Source organism: Xiphophorus hellerii, chromosome 21 (assembly GCF_003331165.1).
Source record: "Xiphophorus hellerii strain 12219 chromosome 21, Xiphophorus_hellerii-4.1, whole genome shotgun sequence".
Classification (NCBI taxonomy): domain Eukaryota; kingdom Metazoa; phylum Chordata; class Actinopteri; order Cyprinodontiformes; family Poeciliidae; genus Xiphophorus; species Xiphophorus hellerii.
In genome coordinates this window covers 23,816,669-23,839,027 of record NC_045692.1, presented here as the reverse complement: position 1 = coordinate 23,839,027, position 22,359 = coordinate 23,816,669, and the positions used below count along the sequence as shown (strand labels likewise).

The following is a 22,359-nucleotide window of genomic DNA, read 5'->3' as shown; positions in this document are numbered from 1 at the left end:
CTGAGAAATAATAGAAATAATTTGGGTAATTCTAACTAAGCTAAAACAAGACAAAAAGTTCAGAAACATGCAAACATGTCTTTATATTTCTGTATGTAAATATCTGGTTTCCTTTCATCTCTTCCTGTAGATCCCACAGTGACCTGTGTTTTCAGACAGAGCTGCATTTTACCCTGTAATGTTGATCCCAGTTCTGATACGATCCTCCGCTGGGACCATTTAACATCAGGAGAGCATAACGTCCACTCATACTATGATAGTGAGGACCAACTGGGACGGCAGGACCAGCAGTTCAAAGGTCGGACGTCTCTGTTTAAGGATCTGATCTCCAGAGGAAACGCCTCCTTAAAACTGACAGGAGTGAAGATCCAGGATGAAGGGAGATACAGATGCTACAGCAGCACAGAGAGAGGAAGCAAGAAAACATTCATTCAGCTAAAGGTTGAAGGTAGACTGGCTTTATTGTGGTCATTTTAGTTAGTGTAATATTTCTTTACTATTATTGATGTATTTATTTGCTTGATTTGCAGCTTTAATAACAAAAGTCAATATAAAGGAGGTAGAAAACAGGATCATCTGCAGCTCAGAGGATATCTACCCTAAACCTGAACTCACCTGGTTCGTTTATCCTCCATCTGAACTGGAGCTCCACAACAGAACCACAGTCCATCAGACTGAAGAGCAGCTTTACAGCATCAACAGCTCCCTGCTGGTCTCAGACAGTTTTAAAGAACAGACATACAGATGCACCGTCAGCAGCGGCAGAAAAAGGACAAGAGCGTCTTTCCGTAAAATAAGTAAGTAACTTTCCTCTGATATTTTTAGCATTTCCTAAATATTATCTTCATTCAGCTTTAAATTTAAATTAAGGCGAGTAAAGCAAATGAAGTAAGCGCATCTGGCGTAAATCAAAGAGTAAATGTAGCATCACATGATTTTCTTTTGACTTGGTTCAAAGATAATATTTTATTACTGCACTACATTTCAGTAACAGGCAGATTAATACCACAACTTTATGTTTGTTTAATAGTAGAAGCAATCAAAGTCCATCCACAGGTACATTAGTTTAATCTGACCTTTTTCTTCCCAGAGGAAGTTATGGATGCAAGTAAAGCAATTGGAATAATAATTGGAGGATTCCTTCTGTGGATACTGATATTTGTAATTATAGGAGGTAAGATAAAACTCTGACTTTGGTTTTTAAATTATTTATGAACATGTTTTGTGTTCATGGTGCCGTTAACTGATTCAAAATATTTTCTTGGTGTTTGTTACTCAGTAATCACAAAACACAGGTACAAAACAGCAACACATCAACAGTAAGTGACTAAATAAATAAATTATGTAGTTAATATTTATCTTGGAAGATAAGTAAATGCATAAAAAATAACTGTTAATGTAAAACATTTTGTTACATGTTACATTTGTTCATTTCTTTTCTCAGGTCAAACAAAGCTGCAAACCAACAGTAAGTAAATCCTCAAGAAATGCTGATTTGCACTTAAATTTTAAATCTAATTTCTTTTATTAAATAATACAGGACCATACATTTTATAAAGCAAACAAATGAACTTTTTCCTTCATTAGTAGTTGTGTTTATTTTCATGTGTCATAAACCCTTAATCACGCCGAGGCCACATGGACAAACAAGACACAATAAAACACACAAACAGACAGAGCAGATTAATTATTTAACAATTCTAGTTCTGAGATTGTGCCGCAGCATGTTGCCGCATCTATGTTAGATTTATGTGATTTGGCGCCTCATGTTCATTTGTTTGGTCGATAGTTCACTCTGGTTCTGGATGCTGCGCCAGGATTTTTGTTCTCATTTTTCTACCTTTAAACAGTTGCTATGACAACAAAGTATTGTTTTTACAACTGGGAGCAAATAATTAGCTCCTCAAAACAGTTTTGGATTTGGGATAGATCCGGGATCCTAAATCCCAAACAGTTTTGAGGAGCTGCTTCCTGCATCATGATTCACAGCAACGTTCTGAAGAGACATGGATGAAATGAGTTGCATAAAGTGACACAAGTTTGGATAAATAAAGTATTTTTGATTTGGTTCATTAGAAACAGTCAGGTTACAAAAGTATTTTCACCAAAATCATACAATTAAATACAGCACCATGTTTCTACAATAGGCCTGTTTAATATAGATAAATGAAAACCAAAATAAATAAATTAGGAAAAGCACTTTAAGATCAAAGCAATCAGTGAATTTCATTAAACTCCAGATAAAACCAGATGAGTATAAAATTGCTTTAGATTGCTCTGCAGAAATCATATTTATATCTAAACATAAATAAATTTTGTGTTGTTCTGATTAAACATTTTCTGTTTGTTTGAATTGCAGGAACTCGGCTGAATCTCAGTGTCTTCAGATCAGAGCAGGTTAGCTGTTCTGGTACAGGATGATTTGGATGGACAACATGAAGAAGGAAACAAGAAACAAGAACTGAAGCAACTAAGAAATTATTTGTTGATATATATATATATATATATATATTTTTTTTAGAAAGCATCCTAAAGATGATCCATATATATTATTAAAAGTCATTTTTTCAGTTGTTTCATGTTTTATATGAGATTTTCAGCCACTGAAACAAAAACTTAAGCAGATTAATGTGAGGAGGAAAAACAATAACTGAAGTTTTTTATGTTAGAGCAACAAACTAAATAACCTGAAAAACTAGAGAGATAAGACAAACCAATAACAGGTTGTTTCTGGCAGCCATGACACCAGACTGTGATAAAATACCAGATCCTCTTGATTGTTCAGGTTGATTGTTTCCTTAAAGCCGAAGGTGCAGCAGAAACATGAGGCAGGAGGAACTTCATGGTGAATAGAAAGTTTGTTCAAAAACACAAAACAAAGTCAGAGCAGATTTTCCTTTAAATCAAAACTGAAAACATTTCTGCTTGCTGCAGGTCAACAGTAAAGGTCAACATTTGTTATTGAGATCTATCATGACTGTTGTGCCAACAACATCTTCTCATCCTCTCTATTCTGTTCCAAATTAAAATGTCTGATTGTAAAACTGGGTGGAGAAGGAAAACCTGAGAGTTTGGGATAAACGGTGTGGAGGAGCCTGATGTGGACGATGTTAAAGGAAAGTAAAGACACAGAGAAAAAACATCCATATTGCAACTAATCTAGACTCCTTGTGTATTATTTGAAATTGTTGATCAATGTGTTTACAATGATTAACTCTAATTCAATGATCTACAGGCACAACTTAATATTACTTTAATTTAATCGTTTCTGTCCATGTGAAAGTCTTGTGCTGTTTCCTGTTTAACTGCAAACAACCAGATAAAATAAAAAGTTAACAAAGTGCAAATGTTGGTGATCCACTGGTTGAATCTGAGTTTTGATCTTAATAGTAAGTTTCCCCTGAAATGAAAGTCTGCTATGCAACCAATTTAACTATAGATTAACTATAGATTAACTATATTTAACGTTTTGGACCAGAACAGCAGAGCTGAAAGTGACAGCAGGTTGGAGACTTTGTGTTTGGTTTCTGGTCAAACCCTGAGGAAGAGATTAGAGGTTTATGACCTTTGCTTCATGTTTTCCTCTCTGTCTGTCTGCTGTCAGATTAAAGCTGCCTGAGCCAAACGTCCCTTTAAAGAGAGATTATTTATTATTAGTTTACTTCTTTATTTGAGTTAACTAAATGATTTTAGTAAGACTGACTTAAACTTGTCAAGTTAAACCAACTTAATGAATTCAGTTAAAAAACTTAATAAATCGAGTTGAATAAACTTTATTGATTTACTTGTTACCAACTGAAGCAAGTCAGTTAATTTGGTTCAACTCATTTCTTTTTAGAGTGTACATGATGTACATTATTACATCATATAAAATGTCTATGCAGTTAAAAAAATGTATAAAATGTTTTAATATTTTTTATTTATATTTTGAATTAAATCATTTTAATGGTGAGTTTGATATACACATTTCAATCACTGTACAAAATACAATAAAAAATGAGGCTGTTAAATAAAATAAAAGGTGATTTTAAGGCACTTTATTATATTAAACTACTTTCTAATAACAAAAAAGTGAATTTATCCTACAGAGTTCAGATGTTCAAACCTTCATAACTTCAGAAAACAGGATTAGAAAAATCATCTTAACTTCTTCATGTAGCCAGTGAGAAATGACAGAAATAATTTTTAGTAAATTAAGATTAATGAACAAAATCTCTGCTGATTATTAGCAACACTGGAAAAATGATTCTGTAAAGTAAATTTAACAAATGAATCTGTGAAATCAACAATAAAAATTAAGTTAGTATCTTTACGCAGATTTATTTAGTAATCAGGTCAAACATTGTTCAAGATACAAGATTTTGTCATTTTTTCAGAAAATCAATTGTTCCTGTAGTATCTGTAAGTTCATCCATACAACAAAAAACAATCTTGTTATCTTTACTGTGTTTCACTGGATATTTTTAAAACACCAAATATTACCCATAAGCCATCAGGGTTTCTGAACACCAGCAGTGATTGGAAGTAAAGGCAGTTTTGAGCTAGAAGTCATTAAGGTGGCTGTTTAGTACAGCTAAGCAAAATTTATCAACTTATTTTAGGTTTAAATCAAACAACATAACTTCATTTGTTTTCATGTAATAATTGATTTTTTTAGGACATTGTTTGCATTGGGCCACCAGCAGCAGCAACTAATTAAACCACTTTTTTATTTCATAAAATTAGTTTTAAGATGTTTAAGGCGAAAATATAGATTTTAGAGCTTCATCAAGAATGAGGCTTGAGGCGGGTTGAGCGCAGCTGGAAGATGCCACTGATGGAGGTCCTTATGAGCTGGAGCGTGGTCGGTGATTGGCCGTGACGTGGCTTGGTCCGGCGCTGATAGGTCGATGATGATGAACGAGTCTCACCGATTGGATGATGCAGGTGGGGCTGGAGATTCTTCCAGTTTGAATTTACGCCAAGGCTTCGTTATAATTATTATCAATTTAATGGAAGAAATAGACTTTAGAAAAGTATTTTAACATCTTAAAATGTTAAGATAGTAACTTTCTTGAGGACATTGTTGTTGTGCTCGTGGAAACATTGCCTGGTATGTGAGACTTTTTTGGGAAAGATAAGGGGATAAAAGATGTGCAGTGGACGTTATAGTATCTAGATTCTTTTGTTCTACAACAGCAGTGTTTGATTCATTCAGGCAGTCCACAGATTTCAATGAGTTCCTGCAACAGAAATCAAATCATTTCAAATTAGAACAATGATTTTTTTTATTATTCTCTTGAACAAAATATAAAAAAACTGGGAAAAAAATTTCCAGTTTTATTTCCATAAAACTGGAAATTATGCAGTCATTTTTATGCTTATTACAATATTGTTATAATCATAGAGTGCAGAAATTATTTAATATATTTAGTCTATGTACTGTACTTACTCATGAACTTCAGGATTGCTCCGTGTCCTTGTGTTGTTTTTTGTGCAGCCTAAGAAAAGTTTGAGTTCAGAAAACATTAATTAAAAAAGCTAAAAAAAAACTAAATCAGAAAATCAACGTAAGAGAAAATCACAAGAGTCATTTACCTTTTATCGTTAAAATTATAAAAATCACAGCCACCACTACGATCGTTACTGCAAGTAGAACCCCAATCACCATTCCAGAGATCTTTCCAACATTATTTGAAATTTCTGTGGAGGAAGAAGAATCGGTTGTCAAGAGACGTTTCTGGATGGATGCAGATTGGAGAGGAAAACATTTTTACTATTTGTTATGTATTCAAGAATTACAGGGAAAGATTTAACTTTAGCAATTTTATTAAGCATAAGTCCAAACAAGACAAATCAGGTTTAGCATTGTCTGTGAGAAATGTACATATTTTATATTAAAATATAAAATTTCTCTCAATTTGTCCAAGAAGGAGCAGCTGGACTGTAAATCATTTCTGATTTCCTGACCCCGTCATACACACAGTACAACATAACCCTGAACCACTTCTGCTAAACTACAGGCACATTTCCTGCTTTACACTGAAACTTCACTTCTAAAACACACTTTTTTCAAAACACTGCACACAATTTTCCAACATTTATCATAATTTTCATGAACAAAATCTCTTGTTTTCAAGAGGAAAAAACTCCCCAAAGTCTGTCCTAATGGTGCAGGTGGAGACACAGCAGTTGATGCGTCAGGAAAAGTAAATCCAGCCATGAAATGGAGAAAAATCTCTTTTTAAATTTAACTTGTTCTTACCAGGTTTAACCAAACCTGTCTTCTGGTTTGTCTGAGTTTTGACGGTGCAGTAGTAGGTCAAATTAGGGTCATGGTCCATCAGACAGCTGGTGATGTTGTAAAGCTGCTCATCAGTCTGTTGGACCATTGTCTTGTTCTGAAGAGTTGTTTTGCACGGAGGCTCAGTGGACCAGGTGAGTTCAGGTTGAGGGTAGATCCCCTCTGAGCTGCAGGTGATCCTGTTTCCATCCTGATGGATTCTGATTGCAGAGACTGGAGCTGCAAACACAAGAACATGGAAGAAACTAATGGTTAAACTAATAACAATACATATGTCATATTTAAGAATAAATAAGACACATGAAAAAAGTTTCATGCTTTTTTATTTATACCCGTCTCCTGTTCCAGGGGAGGCCTGGTGTCTTTGTCTGGTGGTTAACCAATCAGAAGCAGCGTTCTCCCTGTACTGCTTCCTGGCCCACCACAGGACGTCATAGAAGAATCATGCATACATGATTTAGAATCATCAGTTAACCTAACATGCATGTTTTTTATGGTGGGTTTAACCCATGTATGCACTGGGAGAATCTGCAAACTCCTCCCAGAGAGGCTCCACTGGGATTTGAACCCATGACCTTCTCACTCAACAGTACTGGCAACTTTGCTATAGTGTAGAATAAATTTACCTTCTATTTTTAGATCAACAAATGCTTTTATGTTGCCTTCTGAGGTACTTGTGCGGCACACGTATCGTCCTTCATCTTGGATCTTCACCGCTGTGAGCAGCAGAGAGGCGTTTCTTCTGGGGATCTGATCTGTGAACAGAGACGTTCTGCCTCTAAACCGTTGGACCTGGTATCCCAACTGGGTTTGGTTATTGTAGAAGGAAAGGACATAATGTGCCCTGGTTGACACGTGAATCCAGTGGATGACAGGATCTGAGCCAGCATGGAGCTCACAAGGTAAAATGCAGCTCTCATTAAAAACACAGGTCACCTGAGTATCTGCAATGTGGAAAAAATAAACATTAAACCCATAAATAATTTATTTCTGAAGAAAAGAAAATCACTGTGTCAGGCAAAACATTTCAGCAGCAAAGCAGTTCAAAGTCTTTACATGATAAAAATAAAACCATATTAAATTATTGTTTCTCTTTCGTTTTTATAATTTGGCCTTTGAATCAAGTTAAATCAGTCAGAAATGTCCAGCAACAGCTACTGTCATCACTGAAGCCTTTAACTCTCACAAAGAAAACTAACCACACTCCTCTAATACAATATTACTTTAATTCACATTTTCATTTTAGTAAAAATTCACATTGTTTTTATTTATAAAAAAATGATGAGCAACAAGAACAACTGTGTAATAGAACTGAACAGGAATGAGTTAAATATTGTTCAAAACTACATTTTCATTTCTGAAGCTGATTCTTTCAAACTGAATTTAATTTGGATTAAATCAGAATTTTTATGTCTATAAATTATAACAGGACTGTAGAGAAGTTGTTGCTTAATCTGTCAGTTTTGGGTGTCAACTGTTTAGTAATTTGCTTTTGAAATGTTTTGTAAATAAAATCTCCTGCCTCCTCGTGTCCCTGTAGTTTATTTTGTTCACAATCAGCTGAGCTTTTCTCTGTCCTTGAATTTGTTCCTGTGGTTCTGGTTCTACCTGCTTTTTATTTACCAGTAAATCTTTTCTGATGTCTCTGTCAATTTCATGCTTCTATTTAAATTTTAAGTTTTAGTTTTTCCTTCCCTGCCTCTGCTTGTTAAATGTCCTGTTTATTAGCCTTGTTTAAAATGGTTTCATCCAGTCTTATAATACAACATATTTTCATAATTCAACATATTTCCATAATTCAACACATTACATAGTTTGCCAAGACAAAACGAGGTGTGTTATCTTTTTTGATTATAACTCACTGTTAATAATCCAGAACAATAATTTATAATATCATTTCCTGAGAAAGAATTATTACTTAATAAAAAGTTGACAATAAATTAATCATTTCTATTTTCACTTTAAATAACTGAGAACAACAAAAATGTTAAAAGCTTAATTAAAAAATAATTGTGACTGTTGAGATCTTTTTATAGACTATTGTATGGTTATATTTTGTGGGCTTGAAAGTGCCATAAAATAAAATGTAATATATTGTAGTTGATATTAAAATACATCAAACTGAAGGTTCAGTCATTTTTGTTACTCACCTCCTTCTGAGAGAGTCAGTAGGAAACTCAGGACAGCCAGGAACCTGAAGCACTGGATGTTGATCATGCTCAGTTCCCTGCTCTCAGGCAAGAGCAGAGAATTTGTTCCTTCCACTTGTAAATAACCTGGAGGCTATTAATCCACGCCCGTGTCCAAAGCATGTCCATGAGCTTTGGACACGCCCATGAAGAACTGAGGGAATTTTCTTGACAATCTTAAACCTTCATTTTAATATTTTTAGCTTATTGAAAGCTGGTTTCAGATCAATAATTATTAAAAAAGAGGAAAGTAGCAGCTCTGCAAACACAGTTACTTTGAAAACAGAGCTCACTACATGTGTGTAGTTTCCTAAATAATGAAGCCATAAGCTTGACTCTCTCCCTCTTTCCCATTCGGTTCACTTGATGACGAAAACGACAAAACAAAAAAAAGGAACTAGATCCTCTTAATATAGTTTAATGGTTTACTTCAGAAATAAACAAAAAATGGTACAAAGGTTACCTTTCCACGAAAAATAAAGAGAAACAAGAAAATCTAAAAAGAAAGAGAGTGAGGTCAAAAAACTGTGTGGCTCCACTCCAACTGCCCAACTGACTCTGGCTAGCCACACCCTAAAATCCTTAATTCCAATTAAATATGCAAATTTTCAAGACTTTAGTGTAGTCAAATATAGTAAATTACTATGCAATAGATCCAACTAGTTATCATTTTTATCCAAATAAACAAATTATAATAAGAAATATGAACATAACTTATCCTAAAGTCTGAATGAACAAAAACTGAATTTAAGCTTCTACAATGTGGTTAGACCAAGCACTTTACTGAATCTCCATCTCGGCGAAAACGTGCAGAGCCCTTTGGTCTGGGACCCGAGGCAATCCACCGGATAAAATAAAAAAATATTAAGTTAACAAGAAATATAAAAGTATTACTGGGTAATTATGTTACTGGGAGACATTGCTGACCATCTCTAAACCCAAAACGATGTAATCTTAAAAACAGCAAATCAAAAACATACAATAAAAATAAATATCAATTATTTGCACTTCTGTTGAATCCAAATTAAATCATCAGACTTTCATGGGCCCCATGAATGTTAATATTTTAATACAGACCATAGATATAGAAATGTAACATTTGCTGATTTAAAATATCAATGCTGCTAAATTTGATTTTGTAGTTCAAACTGTTAAGATTAAATGATTCTGTTTCCTCTCTCTCTTTTAGCTGCTTTTGTGTTCATATAAAGGGCATGACCTTTTAGGGGGCAGTCTCTGTAGGCGGAGCTTAGAATCTAAAACTTAGATAAGCCTGGAAAAGGAAGCAAAATGTTTTTAGACACCATTTGATGTTTTCTCTCATAAGGGGAGAAATGACTTAATAAAGTCATTTATTGACTTTATTAAGTCAATAAATGACTTAATAAATAAAGTCATTTATTAAGACTTTATTTTAGTCTTAATAAATGCAATTCATGATTTCAACTCACTGACTTTTCTTCACCACTAACTCAACATCAGAGCAGCTGAGCAGCACTTTGCAGTTTTTGTCTCTGTGATTATTGTCACAGTATTCCTGTTGTCCTATCATCTTGGTGAATTTAGATTCAGTATAAAGTAGTTCACAACCAGGAGCTGGAATTCAATGTGTTCATTCAAAGTTTGCTTAAGCTTGTTTTAATCTTTAATTGCCAGTTCAGTTGTCTGCTCCCCTAAAGCCTGCTAGTTCTGCATTTGCACCCATATGAATATTTTAAATATGTTACCAGAAGAAGAACAGCTGACGCCAGAATCAAAGCAAATAATGACTCAGTAACCAAGAACATAAAGACTTTGGCTGTTTTCCATTTTGGCTTAACAGCTGCTGCTTCATACTGCTTAACCTGACAATGAGGAAAAACCCAAAAGAGTAGAAGTTGGTGTTGCAGCTCCACCTGGTGGACAGACTAAAGAAAGGCATGAGTAAACTGGACAGATCAACCAATCCCTCACTCTGCATTTTACCAGTTGAGATTGATTCTGAGAAATAAACTCAAAATATCTTTAAAACAACTGCAAAGAGTCACTGGGATACACAAACATGGGGGCGACTGCTGACTGGACAGAAGGCAGTCAAAAGCCCCAAAAAGTGACTGATAATTCAGTGTCCCAACACGTTCATAGAAAGTTGAGTGGATGGAAAAAGTGTGGTTAAAAAAGCTGCAGTAGTAACAGGAAGATCTGCAGCTTTGAGAGTCAAGCAGAATCCATTCACGAATTTGGGGAAACTTCACAAGGAGAGAACTGAGGCCGGAGTCAGAGAATCCAGATCCATGACCCACAGATGGGCTCTACACATCGATCATGAGCATCGCATTCCTCATGAGAAACAACTTCTGAACCAGAGACAGCATCAGTAAATCTTACCCAATGAAACCCAGAACCAGGCTGTTCCTCAGTGGTCCAAAGTCCTCACTGGAAAAACATAAAATCTTACCATGTTTGTTTAATTCTTAGTGATAATATATAGTGAGCTTGAAATAAGACAAAACTAACTAACTAGTAACTTTTCAGCAAATATAGGAGCTTGTTTTAAGTCAGTAATTCCGTACTATTAATAAAAAATATAGTAGTTTTATTGAGGAAGATGGAATAATAATGAAACTAAAATCAAAACTCCAAACCAACCTGGACCCAAACAAAACCAGAACCACAGAAATCATTTAAAGCAGCTTACACTGAATTTTATTGATCAGTTGGTCCAAAATGACAGTGTTTGATTTACAATAGAAGTTGTTAGTTTTACAGTGTTGACCATCTACTGGACTAGATAATAACAATATATTGCAAACTGTAAACACAGGAAGTAAAAGATTGTTATTAAAATCAGTAACATCCTGCTGGCAGCAAACAGTTTACAGCAAATAAAGTATCAACAAAATGGATATTATGACTCAGGCATTCATAGAAAAAACAAAAAGAAATTTCATTTAATAGAAAACTAATACAGTAAAAAAATAATTTCCATTTCATCAAAGATGAAGAAAAGCTCAAAATACTGAATCCATATTGAAGCAGAGAATTTCTGCTGTTGAAATGTTTTTAGTGCCACTTTGAGCAGCTTGAGAGAAATATTACAGCAAAAGGTTGAGATTCTTCTTCCTAAATCACTTTATTACTTACAGCTCATTTACAGCAGATTATGATAAATTAACAAATAAAAACAAAATATTCCTAATGATGGATATCACAGAGGGACAGACGCTTCACTTCACTTGTTTTAGTTTTATTCTGTTTTAACTGCATTTTCAGCTGGAATCATTTTGTAGTTTAACAGTAAAACATTGTGTAGCCCAGTTATACCAGTCTGAAGTAGGTAAGGGCCCCTGAGTTCATTAAACCCTTTAAATTACAAATAATAACACTCTCGTGTTTAACCCTTTGTTAAGTTTCACTTTAGAGTAATAATACACCAGTACTTTTCTATTCTTTTCATCCAATAATATAGCTTTGAGCAAGAAAAATATTCTCCAAATACTATTCTACAAAAAATCAAACACACACCTGTATGAGATTTTGAACATATATTGAACACAATAATAAATTCACAGAAATGGTAAATGTTTCAGTCTTTTGGTTTCACAAACCTATGTTAATTAATGTGGGCCCACACTTCAATGTTCACCTAAGCCGGCAATAATTAACTAAAATATAATTCAAAAAAAAAAACTTTGCAGGCCTGATGTGATGACGAAGCGTGGAATTTGGTACCTTACTCCAAAGGAAAATCTTGAACCTTCCTGTCCTTAGTCCCAGTTGGCAAGATGTCTTCAGCTCCTTCACCAGTCCCTCGGTCCACAGGATTCAGGAAACAGCAGGAAAATCCAACGCAGACACAAAACTCTCAGTTTAAGCTCATCTCTCTGCACTAAGCTCAACTCTGGACGCTCCCACGACGGAAACTTTAGTGAAGTCTTCTGTTAGCTGAGTTAGCTCACAGTACTCAATGTCCATTCACTGTGCTAATGAATGCTAATGCGTTAGCGAGCATTACATATGACTTTCCACCTACTGTACAGTGAATTCCGGTCTGAAATTATCACAGTAGCTGTAAACAGAAGTGTAGAGTCGATATCTATTAACAGACTGTCGAGTTGAAAGACTAAATATCTGCTAAAACACTCGTTTATTAATAACTCCGCCATGTTTTTTCATCTCTTTCTTTCTCCTTTTCTTCTTCTCTTACTTCCTGTCTCTCCTTGACCCTCAGCCAATCACGGACCAGTGAAGTTCCTTTGTTCTACCTCACTTCCTCTTACAAACATAAGCCCTTCAAAATAAAATACGTGAAGATTACTTTCCTATAAAACGGTTTTAAATACATTTCTTATTGTTAACACTTATTTATAACAATTTTAACATATTTAAGCAAACATGCTTAACACATTCTAACTTATTATTCCTTCCACGAACTTAACTCAATACAAAATGCCCTTATTTTGGACTGGGTTACAATTGTCTTTGTTTTTTCATTGAAATACTTTTTTAAAGGGGGGAACAAATATCTTACAAATAATACTTTTAATCTTACTATAAAGAAACTTTGATGAGCAAAGAAATAAATGAAATATTTAGACAAAAATATAAACTGTGGCAATTTAAGAAAAACTAAATAGATCAGCAGAATAAGAAATTTGTTTTGCAGAAATTACAGTACAGATGATAAAATACAGAAAAAATATGTCCAGCTTGTAAAAAGTAAAGTTGAGATGAATGAAGATTTTTCACAGAAATAATTATGACAAAATAATTTCTCCCAAAACACTAATTTTCGATTTCCAAAGTTCATCTTCAGCTCTTCAAAATGTCTCTTTTTTTGTTTGTCTGTTTTTTTATTTGACATTAAATAGTTAAAGTACATAAACTCCACCATCCTGCTGGTCTGGACTGGGACATTGGGAACCTGAACTGGTTTGTCCTGAAGATTCTCTGATTCTCCTGCAGAGCAGAAAAAAAGAAATACAGAGTTCAAAAATAACAAATTTATTTAAAAACTAAATGTCAGCCTGCTGAATGAAGCTGTTTTTACTGCATTAATTAACATCATTTATATGAGCAGTAATTATTTTGCGACTCTGTTTATAAAACATGAATCTTAATAGACAGGAAATGAGCTCATAACTTAATATTTGTGTTTGTGTTTTAAAATGTGAGCATAACAAAGATCTAAATATGAAGTTTATTGAAATCATTCAGTGTTTTTAACATCTTTGTTGTGACAAATGAAAGTTTTAAAACATAAATCTCCAGACTTTCCTCCAGATTTATCTTCCATAAAACAAGTCAGAGTTTTCCCTCCTGCTGCTCGTCTTTTATCACTTTATGATGCAAAAAATGTCAAATATGTTGCATTTTATTGGAAATGAATTGACTCACCATTAGTTTGCTTTATTCTTCCAACGACGACTCATAATTTCTAGGAAACAGAAAAAATGTTCTTAGATAACAACATTAATAAAATGTGTAAAATATCACAAATTTATCTTTTTACCTGTATTGTTGAATGTAACTAACATTTCCTTAGAATATAGATAATATACAGTAATTATCTTTCTTTCTATGCCAGAAATGTTGCTGCAGATGTTTGATTAATGAGGCAGAAAATGCTTTAGGAAATCAAGAAGCTGCAGCTTCATCACTGCTGAAAACAGCAGATGATTTTTTTTCTTAATAAAATTATATTCAGATGAATTTAATTTCTCTCCAGTAGCTAAACAGACTCAAAATATTAATACTGTCAAGTAAATACTGGGATAAAGAGGAAATCCTTACAGAAACATAGAACTCTTTATTAATCTATTACCATTATGTTGTTTACATTATTATTTATCACATATTCTCCTGGTATCATTCAGCATAACAAATTAAAAAGTAAAGCAGAATTATTTTACCTGCCATCACTGTGCAGATTACAGGTGATAATCCAGTCACAGCCATCAGGATATTCAGTATAATCTGCCAGTTCTGATCAGCAACCTGGGAATTTCCTGGAAAGAAAAAAGACCAACTTCTTTATTATTATTATTATTATTATTATTATTATTATTATTATTATTATTATAAATAAAATTGGCTGCATGCACGTTTCCCTTGTCTTGGTTTAACAACAAACTGCATTTATTTGCTAATTTGCCGCTAAATAAAAACCCAGTAGAATAATTTGCTGATCATTTTCTGTTGAGGTTCATCTGGATAGTTGAGACCCGTTCTGAACCAGAACCATCTGGTTCTGATTCTTACTCAGTTTCTGAAGCGTTGCTCTCCTCTGGTTCCTCCTGGTTCTGATGGTGCAGCTGTAGATCCGATCAGAACCGTCTGGAACCGTCAGAGAGCTGCTGATGTCATAAAGCTTCTCCTCAGTCTGATGGACTGTGGTTCTGTTCTGCAGAGTCGTGTTGGATGGAGGCTCAGTGGACCAGGTGAGTTCAGGTGGAGGGTAGATCCCCTCTGAGCTGCAGGTGATCCTGTTTCCATCCTGATGGATTCTGATGTCAGAGACTGGAGCTGCAATAAAACACTGATCTATTCAGACTGTTAAAAATATCAACATAATTAATAATTAAATTGTTTTAAATCCCACCTTCAACTCTCAGGTGAATAAAAACCAGTTTATTTCCACTGGTGTTGCTGGTGTTGCACCTGTAGGTTCCTTCGTCCTGAACTTTGACCCCCGTCAGCAGCAGGGAGGCGTTTCCTCTGGAGACCTGATCCGTGAACAGAGAGGTTCTGCCTCTGAAGTTCTGGCTCTGGTGACCCAGCTGGTCCTGGTTGTCATAGTAACAGTGAGCGGTGCCGTCTGCGGGTGTCAGGCGGCTCCAGTTGATGATGACGTCAGAGCCGCTGGAGACGCTGCAGGGCAAAACGCAGCTCTGGCTGAAAACACACGTCACCCGGGTGACTGCAAAAAAATAATACAAATAATATTTTATAAAAATGATTCACACTTTATTACAAAAGAAACAATTTGATTTTAAGTCCTGAGTTCACTGGAAAAATTTAATTAAATTAAATCAAGTGTTGGTTTAGATTCTAGTGCAAAAATATTAGTTAAAAAACTTACTAGTAACTTTTCTGCAGAGGAGCTTGTTTTAGTAAATAATTCTTTAATTATATAAAAGGATGTTTTCGGTTTTGACTGTTTTCCTCTTATTGTTCCACTGCAGATTATTTCACTGATAACATGGAAAAATGTAACCTGATAGAGGAACTAGAGCTATTTTTTATCAATATTAATAAATTATTGACTCAAAACAATCTCCTGTGGATTTCAGCTCCACCTTTAAGAAAGTTTGTCTTAGTTAAAACTGTCACAACAGCGCCCTCTAGAGGTGAGGCAGCAACATCCCAGAATATTGAACTGCTTTAAAAAGTAAAACTTCTGAATCAAATTAACATTTTTCCAAGTGAGATTATAAAAAATGTTTTCACATCTGGATGGAAACAAATCTGAGCTCATTATTGATAAACACCAATTCATTTGATTTATGAAGTTTGGTTTGTTTGGTTTTACTGAGATCATGAATAATGAATAATCAGACATGCATATATTATTATACTGGCTTTTGATCGATTCATAATCTGTTAAATGACAGATTTCATCAGCCTGCCTGCAGGTGGAAATCTGAGTTTTTCTATAACCTGAAACTATCCTTCTCTCCTTTAATAATTATTTTTTTCTCTGAATGTTTATCAGTCTAAATAGATGTTTGTTGTTTTGCTTGATCCAGGTTCTGCTTCGTGTTTTTATTTCCTTTATGTTTATATTCCAATAATAAATGCAGATTTTTATAGTGCTAAAGTAAAAAATATCTGTTTCCTCTGTATGTTAATGTTTTTATATATATATACAATTAATAGAGGCTGGTAGATTATTTCTTGCTTCTCATCAGGAAACTGAAAGTGTGCAGCTAAATATTGTTTCATAAACTAAGACATGTTTATAAACATTAAACTGAAAAATGTCTGAAATTCATAATTCGACTGAAACAGAGAAGAAAACTGTTAAACTGTCAGATGAGTTGAAGTTTTCTGACTCAAGTTTGAGCAGAAACATTTCAAACCGTCTGGTTTTTGTTTTTATTCTCAGACCAACATGATGAACGTTTCACTCACCTCTTTTTGAAGAAATCCACTGGAAGCTCAGAACCAGCAGAACCATGAAGCTCCTGATGCTGCCCATGGTCCAACTGGTCCCAGTGACTGGTCCCAGTTCATGCTGCCTGCCCTCCCTGCTGGGATTATGACTTCATGGAAACGGATCAGATTAGAGAAACTGCTCCACCCACTTTGTTTATTAGTTTCACTTTTTATTTGACTGCAGCCTTCAGTGCAGCACAGAGTTGAATTATCATCGTCACATTTCCTGAGTCTGTTTTTGTTTTTGTCTCAGATTTAAAACAAGAAAAAGAAAATATATTTATCACAATAAATTACTGGAGGTTCTTCTCTTCTGCAGCGACTGACCCACCGTTTGGATCTGCAGTAAAACATTCTGCACTTTGCAACAAAAATCAGGTTTTTCACAGTAAAAGAGCTGCAGCTCATTTCTCAGGTTTTCACTGTTTGTTTCTGCATTTTTTTACATTTTAATGTTTCAGCATCGTGGCTGAGAGACTCAGGGTTCAGGATCTGGTTTCTGTCTCACAGCTGCAAAAACACAAAATCATACCAAGAGTGTTTGTCTTGTTTCTAGTGTAAACGTTTCTGTACAGTTTAAATAAGGCAAAAATACCTTTAAAGTAACTCTAACAAGATAAACCAGCTTGTTTTAAGCCAATAATTATTGACTATAGATACCAAAGCACATGTTCCACTGGCAGATTATTTCACTTAAAACCTGGAAAATATTTTACATGTTTAAAAAAATCACCAATAGAATCAAGTTAATAATTCAACAAGCTCTAATATCTTGTTGAAAGGTAATTTGTAAGATTTGATTTTATTTCAGATGTCCTAAGATATTTACACTGGAAACTAGAACAAAAATACTTTTGTGTTTTTGCAGCGTCATGATGATGAAACTATGCAAACTTAAATAAATTTGCACATAAAATGATGAAGGAAAAGAAGCTGAAACCAAACAGAACCTGCTGCCGGCAGAACTTTATCCAGTTTATGGAGAATATTCCTCCTTCCTGTCTTTCCACCGTCTTCCTTGTTTCAGGCTCACTCAAAGTCCGGTTAGCAGCTCCCTGAAGGCCGGAGTGATGTGTGAATAACTTTCATTTTACTGAGGTAACAAACTAAGAAAAACTAAATGATCTTAACATGTTGATGGAACAAAAATGGAGCAGATTTACCTAAAAACAGCAAGAAAACCTCAAATATATAAATTCAGAAGAAATAAGTGCAATAACATAAAGTGCCTCATCTTAACATCAGTTCAACGTTTTTACAGCCGTCTGCTGGTTCTGTTTGTCTGGTAGCAGCGGGTCAGAATCTCCTCAGAGTTCTGGTTCAGACGGACCAGTTTGGTTCTGGTTCTGGTCGGTGTGCTGATCCTTCTGGCTCTCAGGACACCATCAGGTCCATTATTCCTGAGAGGTCAGCTCGTTTCCAGCTCCACCCAGGTGCAGTTTAGCCTGTCTGGTTTTCCTGTGGGTGGAGACTCTGAGTTTCCTCCAGGATCCTGTGAAAAGAAATAAGAGATTTTAGTCCTGCAAAACACTGAACACAACACAAAGAGTTTACAGTGCAGCTGGTTTACCGCTGACTGCTGATTGGTCCATTCTCTACTTGTTCTTCTTCTAGCTGACTGCTGATTAGTCCATTCTGTGCTTGTTCTTCTAGCTGACTGCTGATTAGTCCATTCTGTGCTTGTTCTTCTAGCTGACTGCTGATTGGTCCATTCTGTGGTTGTTCTTCTAGCTGACTGCTGATTGGTCCATTCTCTGGTTGTTCTTCTTCTAGCTGACTGCTGATTGGTCCATTCTGTGGTTGTTCTTCTTCTAGCTGACTGCTGATTGGTCCATTCTGTGGTTGTTCTTCTTCTAGCTGACTGCTGATTGGTCCATTCTCTGGTTGTTCTTCTTCTAGCTGACTGCTGATTGGTCCATTCTGTGGTTGTTCTTCTAGCTGACTGCTGATTGGTCCATTCTGTGATCGTTCTTCTAGGTGACTGCTGATTGGTCCATTCTGTGATCGTTCTTCTAGCTGACTGCTGATTGGTCCATTCTCTGGTCGTTCTTCTTCTAGCTGATTGCTGATTGGTCCATTCTCTGGTTGTTCTTCTAGCTGACTGCTGATTGGTCCATTCTCTGCTTGTTCTTTTAGCTGACTGCTGATTGGTCCATTATCTGCTTGTTCTTTTAGCTGACTGCTGATTGGTCCATTCGCTGCTTGTTCTTTTAGCTGACTGCTGATTGGTCCATTCTCTGCCTGTTCTTTTAGCTGACTGCTGATTGGTCCATTCTCTGCTTGTTCTTCTTCTAGCTGACTGCTGATTGGTCCATTCTGTGGTTGTTCTTCTAGCTGACTGCTGATTGGTCCATTCTCTGGTCGTTCTTCTTCTAGCTGACTGCTGATTAGTCCATTTGCTGCTTGTTCTTCGTCTTCTATGTTCTGCTGCCGGGATCGTTTGGACTTCCTGGACTGAAGGGACACAGAAACATCCATCAACATTTCCACGGACCAGAATCAGTTTTAGTTACAAAGTTTGTTCAAACAAATGAAGAATTTAACTTCTAAAAGTCTCTATTTGCTCTTAAGAGACATTTAAACATAAATATATAAATATTGATAGATATAGTCTATAATTATGCATTTATTCGCTGCTTCAACAAAAGAATAACTCAGGCTTACCTTCATACATTTTTCAACAAAGACCGGAACCGCGATCGTTGACACCGACACCAAAATGACTCCAGCAACTATCCCCATCCCCTGAACTCGACCTGAACACACAGCATGTTCACACCGAGACGTTTGGGTTTAATTTAAACTCTGCTGGGTTTAAAACGACCGGATGACTTCACACCAATCACCTGCTGCTTCCGGGTTCTCCAGCCTGTTGGCCTCGTGGTTCCTGCGGGTTCTGACGGTGCAGACGTAGGTCAGGTCGGTGTCGTTGTCCGGAACCTTCAGGGAGCTGCTGATGTTGAACAGCTGCTGCTCGGTCAGCTGCACCAGAGTCGAGCTCTGCAGGACCAGTTCGGACGGCGGCTCGGTGGACCAGGTGAGGTTCGGTTCGGGGTAGATCCCGTCCGAGCTGCAGATGAGCCGGTTCTCTGCTTGTCGGAGGTTGACCGTCTTCACCGGAGCTGCGAGGACATTTTGTTACTAAAACAAGAATTTCTTTATTTTCTAGTGTAAATATCTCAGCGCTGTTGAAATGAGACAAAATTAATTTATAATTAACTTTTCAGCAAGACGTGGGAATTTGTTTAATGTCAATAATTGACCAAAACTTCCAGATCCACTGGTGGATTATTTACCTTATAAAAGACATTTTCTTCATGTTACAAGAGAAATAATCTGCCAGGATTTTTTTCTCAATCTGACTTTAAACGAGCTCATGTTACTGAAAAGTTACTTTTAAGTTAGTTTGTCTTATTTCAAGTTTACTAAGAAATTTGCAGAAGAAACTAGATGAAGATAAAGAAGTGATGGTTCTGATGGCAGGTTCTTGGGTTCGTTCCCACCGTCCACTGAGACTCTGATGAATGCCAGCCTGGTTCCTGCTGAGCTGCTGCAGTTGCAAACATATCTGCCCTGATCCTGGACCTTCACTCCGGTCAGCAGCAGAGAGGCGTTTCCTGAGGAGACCCAGTCCACAAACAGAGACGTCCGGCCTCTGAAGTTCTGGTTCTGGTGTTGGACCCTGTCTCTGCCGTCATAGTAAGAATGAACCGCAGGTTCTGCTGCTGCCAGCTGAGTCCAGTGGACCGCCGGTCCGTCGGCCGGCTGGAAGCTGCATGGCAGGATGCAGACCTGACTGAACACACAGGAGACGTCTCTGTCTGCAGCAGAGAGAAGAAATTACATTAATATATTCATCATGGAAATGTAACTTTATATGAAAACCTAAACTTTTTGCTTTTCTAGTTTTATACGAATGTAAAAATGTACAAGCAGCATCTAAAAAATACTGATTTATTACTGCAAAACTATGAAATGTTCTAGTTCAAATATCTTATTGCTCCTGAAATAAAACAAAACTAGCAAACAACCTTTCAACAACATGAAAGAGTTTATTTTAAGTCAATAGCTTCTGAATATTGATGAAAAATTATCAGCTCCTCTTATAACAAAACATTTTTCACGTGTTAGAAGTGAAATAATCTACCAGGATTTTATTAAAATCAATATTAAAGAATTACTGACTTAAAACAAGTTCCTGTAAAGTTACTGCCAGTTAGTTTTGTCTTGTTTAAAGCGTAATAAGATATTTATACAGGGAACTAAAGGAAACGGCTCGGTAAGATTTTGTGTTTTTGCAGTGAGTTGTGTTTGCAACCCAGCAAAGACAAATGTAATTCAATAATTGAACACTAGGTGGCAGCGTCGCACCTGCGTTTTTAAGCATATGCACTGACTGATGGCACCTTTTAAATTTCACTGTCCTTGTGACAATAAAGATTTATCTTATCTGTATTAATCTGGGGTTCATGTTAAAGCACTTACGTTTAAGTTGTGATGCATATTTTTTTATTTAAAATAATTGTCTTAAAAGTTACGACAAGTCACACAGTCAGTGGAAATGATTATAATATCAGTAAAATCCTTTAATCTGGTCTGTTTCCTGCTTGGTGTCTCTAACTGCTCTGGTTTCAATTATCCAACATCCCAATAAAAGCAGGTGAAGCTGGATTAAAATAAATCTGAATAATCTGTAAATGTGTCACTCACCTCCTCCACAGAGGGTCCAGAAAAACGTCACGACGCCCCAAAACACGACACACTTCATCTCCGTCATCGTCCGGTCGGGTTTCAGCCGACTGGCGGCGGAGCTGATGGGAAGGAAAAGGCGTGACGGAGATTTAAAACATCTCACCAAACTGGAATCGTGAGCCAGCTCCCATGTTGTTCTTCAGAGACAAACCAAGGAAACAGTAACTATCAGGCAGCTGCAGCCTACAGCAGCACAGGAAGAACATTTTATTCAAATCAGCAAAGCTATGTTTTAAATAAAAGTAGTAGAACTGGATACCAGTCAGTATCTATTTCTCACTGAATAAAGGCTGACTGTAGATCAGTCACAAACTGTAACGTTCCTAATCATAACCTGTTAATACGCTTTATCATGAAGCCATAATGACATTAAATGTTGAACAAAATGCAGGTTGGAGGTAAACGAGTTATCAGGTTAACTTTGTTTTAGATTTATAAAGTTTTCATATTCAGGCCATAAAGTTCATGAAAAGTCCAACTTTTGTCAGGTTTTTGTCATTACTTTTATATTTTAATATTTCACTCCAATGTTGCAGCTTTTTGTTCATGGGTTCAAAGGTCAACAGCTCTAATCGGTGTGAACTATCCCTCATTTTTCTGAAATTTAGGAAATAGAAATATTTTTTGCTAAATTTAACTGACCTAGAACTGAGCAGGTTTAGTCTGATTTAAGGTCAGTAAAAGACGATGTGAGTCGTTTTAATGCAGTGAGTAACGATGAGCAGCGCCACAAAGTTTAAATGTGTTTAAATGTTACATGTGTAACATTTAAACACACGCCTTAGGATTTAAATCGATCCTAAGGCCACCGATTTGGTGGCCTTAGGATCTCGTCTCTGCTTTTCGCAGACGATGTGGTCCTACTGGCCTCATCAGGTCATGATCTGCAGCTCTCGCTGGAGCGGTTCGCAGCCGAGTGTGAAGCGGCCGGGATGGGGATCAGTGCCTCCAAATCCGAGGCCATGGTCTTGAGCCGGAAAAGGGTAGAGTGCCTTCTCC

At 36.0% G+C, this 22,359-nt stretch overlaps 2 protein-coding genes across 2 annotated transcripts; both read right to left on the bottom strand.

The window, feature by feature from the left end:
- Nucleotides 1-4,306: 4,306 nt before the first annotated feature.
- Nucleotides 4,307-8,549, bottom strand: LOC116712159 (programmed cell death 1 ligand 1-like). The gene is made up of 6 exons (XM_032552054.1): nucleotides 8,434-8,549; nucleotides 6,910-7,161; nucleotides 6,245-6,502; nucleotides 5,578-5,682; nucleotides 5,432-5,480; nucleotides 4,307-5,222 (listed from the first exon to the last, which is right to left on the bottom strand). Exons 1-6 carry the CDS (start codon nucleotides 8,498-8,500, stop codon nucleotides 5,021-5,023), a joined length of 933 nt encoding a protein of 310 aa, XP_032407945.1. The 5' UTR covers nucleotides 8,501-8,549; the 3' UTR covers nucleotides 4,307-5,020.
- A 4,734-nt stretch (nucleotides 8,550-13,283) lies between these two features.
- Nucleotides 13,284-21,662, bottom strand: LOC116712277 (uncharacterized). Its single transcript, XM_032552158.1, has 11 exons — nucleotides 21,319-21,662; nucleotides 20,112-20,429; nucleotides 19,455-19,730; nucleotides 19,273-19,364; nucleotides 18,179-19,062; nucleotides 16,585-16,715; nucleotides 15,053-15,370; nucleotides 14,713-14,976; nucleotides 14,364-14,459; nucleotides 13,849-13,888; nucleotides 13,284-13,410 (listed from the first exon to the last, which is right to left on the bottom strand). The coding sequence occupies exons 1-10, from the start codon at nucleotides 21,383-21,385 to the stop codon at nucleotides 13,851-13,853; spliced, it is 2,484 nt and encodes an 827-aa protein (XP_032408049.1). The 5' UTR covers nucleotides 21,386-21,662; the 3' UTR covers nucleotides 13,284-13,410; nucleotides 13,849-13,850.
- Nucleotides 21,663-22,359: the final 697 nt, after the last annotated feature.